Genomic DNA, 7,441 nt, shown 5'->3' on the forward strand with positions numbered 1-7,441 from the left:
TAAAACTTTCATGTTTTGAACTAATTCACAAAGGATTACAATTTATTTAAAATAACCGTGACAATGTGTCTTTTCAAGAACAAAACCCTCAAACCTCAAACAATTGAATTAAATAAATAATTAATATTTTTTAATTTCCTGCCACCCCTACGTAATACCTATCTTGGCACCACCTCTTCTCACAGCAACCTATGCTAATTGGTCATTAATCCCAAGCGTACCCTAAGCATTTTCCAAGGGTATTTGCGTAATTTCCAAAGAGCCATTTTCCTCTTTCATTTTTCTATTTTTTTTCCTTTCGTTCTTCGAGGCCATTGGGTGTTTTATCAGTGTGTGTAAAAAGGTGTGAGTGTGTGTTCTTGAGTTGCGCTTCTTTTCTAAGCGTATATTTGATGGGAAAAAGAGCTTGAAAAACCCTCACAAACCCTAGAAAAACTTCATCAGATGTTTCATTTTGCGTACGAAAGATTAGTCTTTTAAAAACCTAGCAGCAGCTCTTGATCATCAGCAGTTCGAATAGCACAGAGCTTTCCGCCATGTTATACCATCGGTAACTCCATCCGTTATCTGTTCTTCGCTTCATGATTAATCAATGTTTTCGTTTTCGTGGTTGTGGTGTTGTTTTGTAGTTTCTTGAAGTAGCATAGTTAGTTGAACTGAAGCCTTTCGCTGTTAATATGCTCTCTAACGATCATCAATAGTTTTGCCGTTTGTTACTTACTTCTTAAATCGATCAAATTTAGGGATTCCTCGCTATCGTTATTTGGGTTCATAAGTTTAGAATATTAAATGGAGATTTTGTTTCGAACTTCCACAAAATCAGGAGTTGTTGATTTCCCTGTTTAATCGTCGTTACGTTTAACTATTCAATCACCATCTTATGAACATCATAAGCTACTAAGCACTAAGATACATAACATATTAACATCTCACTCTATTTGGGAAAGAACACAGAAGAAGCGCCACTTTGATATTTGTATCAATTTGGTAATTTTATGTTTCAAATTTACAGGTCACCCCCACCAATTTTTCTATTTATAGTTTCTTTAAAAACCTTTATCAAATTCTTCCCATAATGTTATTGAATCATTTGGGATCTTTTATTGCATACAACATACCATCTTTCTATATGTTTTACTAATGTTTGTGTGTGTTCTTATCCTATTTCATCAGGGGCTTTTACCATGATGTTGAAGCATTGCATTTCAAGATTGTTACATTATGTGCCCTTTTTGCCCTTTCAACTTTCGGGCCATGTACTATAACCGGGACCCACAATCCAATAGCATATGACTTGAATTCTGGTGAGAATAGCAACCAATTTCCACCTCAAACTTCATTACCAAAACTAACCCTTGAAAACATCTGTAAACGCTCAGACTTATTCTGTTTTCCATCAACATTATCCGGTTTCTTTACCGATTTTCATACTCAAGAAGCAAATCTTTCAGGTCTTTCTCGGGTCAAACCAGTACTTGAAAAGTCAACACCATCAGTCAATAACCTCACCTGGTCAACCAACCATGGTAACTTTCAGTTACCAAATGGAAACATAGTTTCTTGTTCACTTGAATATCAAGAAAATCCCCAAATTGATGAAAATGATACAAAAGATGAATCTTTCATAATCAAATCAACTCATGTGAATGATTTTTCATCACCCCATATACAAATCAGTCATCACATACTCGATTGGGGACAAAAGTATCTTCATTCCCCATCCATAACCTTTCTAACTCTCCAAAATCTACAAAACCATAGTTTCTTGAACATCTTCGAACCATATAGTACCAATTTACAATTCTACCCTTGCAACAACACTGAATTTAACCTCAGCCCTGGTGAAATCGCTTCCATATGTTTCATATTTTTCCCCAAATCTTTAGGATTATCTTCAGGTCACCTCATACTACAAACAAACTTAGGTGGATTCTTGATTCAAACCCGTGGATTTGCAATTGAATCTCCTTACACTATTCACCCTTCAGTTAGTGGAAAATTTAACAATTTTGTTTCAATCTTCAATCCTTCTGAAAAAGTGTTGCATTTGAAAGAAGTAAGTTTTCGGGTATCATTTTCTTCCGGAAACATTTCTTATTCCATAAAGGGTGTTTGCAGTGTTAAAAATCACAATGATTCGGATAAATTTAGCTTCGAGGAGTGGTTAGAAGTCAAAATTGGTCAACATGGTCAAACGGGTCGACCCATAATCGCGATTAGACCACAAAAATGGACCGTTGGATCAAATCGGGATGAATCGATCTTGGAGTTAGAGTTTCCGTATAATTCACAAGCAAAAACCGTATTCGGTTCTTTTTGTGTTCAATTACAAGATTTGGATACAATTGTTGTTGAAGAAGAATTTGGAGGGCAATCTCGTCTTTTGGTTTCTCTCAATGTTTTAGTCCCTTGTGATGCAAATGGGACGATTACTGTGTCTCTTATGGTGGAAAATGATGGTCCTGAAGTTGTTAAGATTTTCAAGATTCGTGAAATTGGTGACAATTTTGAGTCTTTAAAGACTAAATTTGTTGAAGGATTGATATTGTTTCCATATAGTGTGACACAAGTGGGAATAGTTACATATGTTGTAAATCAAGATGCAAACTTGCATTGCAAGTTACTTGTGGAAACTAATAAATCGGATGCTCCTGATCTTGAGATTTCTTGCAGTGATATTGTGGGGCTTTGTTCTTGGGAAAAATCAGATGGAGTGTTGAATTATGACAATGTGGATCGTGTATTACCACTTTTGGGAATCAAGGTATGTAATTTCTTTTCATGTTTCTTGTTATAATCTTGTTTTAGTTATATAATTGGTTTAAATTTAGGGTTAAATGTGAATTTGTGCGATGAAGATTCACGTTTTTCTTCCCAAATTATGTGGTAATGTGTTTAACTGGTTGAATTATGGATGTGTAATACGTGTGAATTGCATAAATTGGTAAAAATTGCATTGTAAAAAAAGTGAAATATTGTTGCATAAATTTGTAAACAAGTGAAACGTTGTTGAATAAATCGGTAAAAAAAGTGAAATATTGTTGCATAAATTGGTAAAAAGTGAAATATTGTTGGATTAATCGGTAAAAAAAGTGAAACATTTTTGCATGAATTGGTAGAAAAGTAAGTCATTGTTGCATGAATTGGTAAAAAAAAAACCAAAATTTTGTTGCATAAATTTGTAAAAAAGTGAAACGTTGTTGCATAAATCGGTGTTGCATAAATTTGTAAACAAGTGAAACGTTGTAGAATAAATCGGTAAAAAAGTGAAATATTGTTATATAAGTTGGTAAAAAAGTGAAATATTGTTGGATTAATTGGTAAAAAACGCGAAACATTTTTACATGAATTGGTAAAAAAAGTAAATTAGTGTTGCATGAATTGGTAAAAAGGTGAAATATTATTGCTTGAATTGGTAAAAAAAGTGAAATATTGTTGCATAAATTTGTAAAAAAGTGAAACCATTGTTGAATAAATCGGTAAAAAGTGAAATATTGTTAAATAAATTGGTAAAAAAAAGTGACACATTTTTAAATCAATTGGTAAAAAAGTGAATCATTGTTGCATAAATTGTTAAAAAAGTGAAATATTTTAGTTCTGGTTAGAATGTTCCATGTTACATAAATTAGAAAAACAAATGTGAAAGTTTGTTGCTAAAATAGGTAAAAAGGTGAGACATTATTGCATAAATTGGTAAAAGAAAAGTGAAACACTGTTGAATAAACAATCATTTATTGAATGAAGCTTTGTTGCATATTTTGGTTACAATGTTGCATATTTTTATCCAACATGAGATTTCATTTAAGAAACCACTTTGTTGCATAAATTAGGAAAATGTGAAACTTTCGTGCATAAATTGGGGGAAAAAGTGAAACATTTGCATAAATAAGCATTCATGGAATGAAACATGATTGCATATTTAGTCTAAAAAACCACTCTTGCATATATTGGGAAAAGACTTATTTAACCCTATTTTTTTTTATTTTTTTTATTTCTTTTGAAGGTAACAGAAACAACAAAATCCGATGAATCAGTACTAGGAAACTGGAAATCTCAAGGAACCAATAACAAAATGTCAATACTCAACAACAATAACAACGAACTCACATTCCCAATTGTCCACGTCAACACCCACCAATCAAAATACATCAATGTCATAAACCCTAGCAACCAACCAGTCATCATGCAACTCCTTCTAAACTCAGGAGAAATCATCACCAACTGCCAAAAATCAGATCAAATTCTACACCCCTCATCTTTCCTCAATTCTCAAATCACCCCCTCAAGATACGGGTTCTCAATCCCACAACACGCAGTAACCGAAGCCTATGTTCCCCCTCACAAAAAAGCAATTCTGGGACCCGTTTTCTTCCACCCATCGAGTCGATGTGAGTGGAAAAGTTCAGCTCTTGTAAGAAACAATCTTTCAGGTGTCGAATGGGTATCCTTACGGGGCTCCGGTGGGTCCCCCGGTCTGGTTTTACTAAACGGGTCGGATCCGGATCCGGTTCCGGTTCATACTGTGAAACTCGAGCATCGTGGGTTCGGGCAGCGGTCGGTGAAAATTCTCTTCGCGAAGAACACCGGAGACCTGCCCGTGGAAGTCGAGAAAGTTTCGGTTTCCGGGACAAAGTGTGAGTTGGACGGGTTTTTCGTGAGGGATTGTAACGGGTTCGGGTTGCTGCCCGGGGAATCGCGGAATGTTATGGTGTCGTTTCGGGCAGATTTTTGTGCGGGAATTGTACGCCGGGAACTTGAGTTTGTGATGTCGGGCGGGATCCTTGTAGTGCCCGTGGAAGTTGGGATTTCTTCACCGATGCTAACGATATGCAAAAGGTCACATGTTTTGATGAAACTGAAGAAATTTGTTCTTGCGGTTTTGGTTTTCGGCTTTTTGATCTTGATGGCGTGTTCTTGTACGGTTTCGTTTGTTATCCGAGATGGCGATTTGTCTAAAATGCCCTCCGGGAAGGAAGATTGTTCTTCGGATGTCTGCCCGAAACCGGAAACCGTGAAAATGAAAGTTCAACCACCGGAAACCGCCAAGGAAGTGGCGGTGGTCGAGGCGGCAAAGCCCGAGAATCTTACGGTTAAAACCGGAAAAGATAAATCAAGACGTAGAAAGAAGAAACGTGTGTCCGGTTCCAATCCTGGGTTAATTAGCCAATTTGAAGTGTCGAGTAGCCATAGTAGTAACTCGACACCTTCATCGCCATTGTCACCGCCTTCATCTTTGACCCCGAAAAGGTCCGCGGAATTGTCCTTGAGTCAACATGTTCGGGCCAAAAGTCCGGTGAAACGCAGTACGGTTCCTCTGGTCAAAGAGGAACCGTCACTGTCGTCACTGTCTGTTGCACCAGTCAGGAGCCCGGGCCCACAGGCCCGAGCTCCTGGGGCAGAGAGGAAAGTGGTTAACCTAGAGAGTTCAGCGTATGATCCCAGATATAAATATAATATCTGGGATGACCATCTTCGGGTACTACCTACAATACCCGAAGATAACAACTTTGGTAGCCTCTTTGCAATGAGCCCGCAAGAGCTTTTCACTAATGTAAGTGGTAAACAAAATGATCAATAAAAAGTTATTTAGTTAAATTATTATCTTGTTTATGTTTTTTTTGTTGCTATACATAACTAACTACTAAACATGAAAAATTAAAATCGCAAAAAGTACAATCGACATAAATTTGATTAATCTGATTATGATTTTGGAGTCGTAATCATTACTTGTTAGCAACAATAGGAACAAGGGTCCATAGGTATATAATATAATGCTTGGGCATGTGCCATTAAATTGGTCTTATTGTAAATTTGTATTATACCAACTGTATTTTTGCGTAAATGGCGCTCTGAAAAATTGGTAGAATTATGTAGCTTTCGGGTCTTAAATTGTACGTGTGCCACGTGTCATCTTGTTATAGACATTGAAATGTGATAACAGAAGAAGATAAGGTCGCTTTGTGCCCTGTGAACATGGTGACACTATGTGTTGTGTTGTGTCCTCCCTAGCGAATTTTGGTACGTTTGTAAGGAATAATGATACCAAAAAAATTTCTTTGATATTTATAACGTTGCCCCCACATAAAAAAGCTTAAAATGCCAAATTTCATATTCTTGAAAATGACCCATCTGAAACAACTATTTACATTTTACACCCTTGGATTATTTGTCCTTCAATTATGTTGTCTCATTCTCTTGAAGTTTCTAAAAAGACGAGGGAGTATAATGGATGTATCTTGTGTCTTTGTACTATGAAAGTCGTACATTACTCGTGCTTGGTTTTGGAATGGGTTAATGAAGTGTTTGTTATAGGTTGAGTTGTACCTCATGCATGAAAAGGTGTACGTTTTTTAGTGTCTGTTTATGACTTATGTTTGGTTTTGGAAGGTGCATGGTGGTCCTAATTTCTCGCTAGTGCTTTTTCTGGCTGGCGGGACTGATTGTACGTTGCCCCGAATTTGGTTGGGGATTTGGGACCATATAAGATGAAACACAGCCAATGAAGATTGTGACTTATCATTTGTAGGGGACCTTCTTCCTTCATGCCTTCTTGAAAGTTCGTTAAGAGCTCGTGATCATGATCAAGGGTTGGTTTTAGAATAAACCAACCCAGACAGATAGATAAACAGACAGACGGTCATTGTTGTGAAAAGGACCGGTTATTTGGTCTTTTTCACTGCAGTCTACTCTGGTTTAATTACTCCTCATTTGTAGATGACTTTTTTCTCATGTCTTCATGAAAGTTCGTTAAAAGACATGGCCGGAGGTTGGTTTCAAAAGAAACCAACCTGACCACTGTTGTGAAAAATAACTGACAGTTTTACAACAATCTAGTAATGAGGACCTTTCCCTCGTGCCTTCTTGAAAGTTCGTTAAAACCCTATGATGGATAGTTAATTTCAGAAGAAACCAATCACATGACGACGTGAAAAATGTACGGGTGTTTGGTCTTTCTCACAACAATTTGATGATCCATTATTTGTAAAGGACCCTTCCCTCGTGCCTTTATAAAAGTTTGTTTAAAGCCCATGATCGAGGATTAGTTTCAGAAGAAACCACTTGGTTATTGTTGTGAAAAAATCGGTTTAGAGTTTTTTTATATTAATCAAGTTTTTTTTAATGTCTTCTTGAAATTCTATTAAAAACTGACGGTTGGTTTCAAAAGAAACCAACTTTGTCATTTGTTATGAAAAAGACCAGTAATTTGGTATTTTTCATAACGGTCTAGTTCGGTTTGATGACAAAAGGACGATAGCAATTTGGACCAACCAAAGAATGGGAGATTTTGGAAAGGAAATTAACAAGTTGATGTTAAAAAAAATTGATGAGAAGAAGGTGAGGACAATGATTTATTAGAATGTGGGGAAGATGAGGTGCGCATGACAAAAAATTCACCACATCATAAAGCATTGTTGTCAGAAGGAGCACACAACTTATTAAT

General features: G+C 36.4%; 1 protein-coding gene across 3 annotated transcripts; it reads left to right on the top strand.

The window, feature by feature from the left end:
- Positions 1-295: 295 nt before the first annotated feature.
- Positions 296-7,016, top strand: LOC145097611 (uncharacterized). Of its 3 annotated transcripts, XM_079035209.1 has the most exons (5): positions 296-550; positions 1,174-1,304; positions 1,452-2,764; positions 4,004-5,551; positions 6,388-7,016. In XM_079035209.1, the coding sequence occupies exons 1-5, from the start codon at positions 537-539 to the stop codon at positions 6,487-6,489; spliced, it is 3,108 nt and encodes a 1,035-aa protein (XP_078891335.1). In that variant the 5' UTR covers positions 296-536; the 3' UTR covers positions 6,490-7,016. The 3 variants fall into 3 exon arrangements, with proteins under 3 accessions (XP_078891335.1, XP_078891333.1, XP_078891334.1); XM_079035207.1 differs by having other exon boundaries at positions 1,174-2,764; XM_079035208.1 differs by lacking the exon at positions 6,388-7,016 and having other exon boundaries at positions 1,174-2,764; positions 4,004-5,595.
- Positions 7,017-7,441: the final 425 nt, after the last annotated feature.

Source organism: Lactuca serriola, chromosome 4 (assembly GCF_051521515.1).
Source record: "Lactuca serriola cultivar US96UC23 chromosome 4, Lser_US96UC23_V15, whole genome shotgun sequence".
NCBI classification, from domain to species: Eukaryota; Viridiplantae; Streptophyta; class Magnoliopsida; order Asterales; family Asteraceae; genus Lactuca; species Lactuca serriola.

What these genes read in the sequence shown, in the direction of transcription:
- LOC145097611 (XM_079035207.1), top strand. An exon ending in TACCACTTTTGGGAATCAAG is followed by an intron (nt 2,765 to 4,003) that starts GTATGTAATTTC and finishes TTTCTTTTGAAG; the next exon opens with GTAACAGAAACAACAAAATC. An exon ending in CGCAAGAGCTTTTCACTAAT is followed by an intron (nt 5,552 to 6,387) that starts GTAAGTGGTAAA and finishes TGGTTTTGGAAG; the next exon opens with GTGCATGGTGGTCCTAATTT.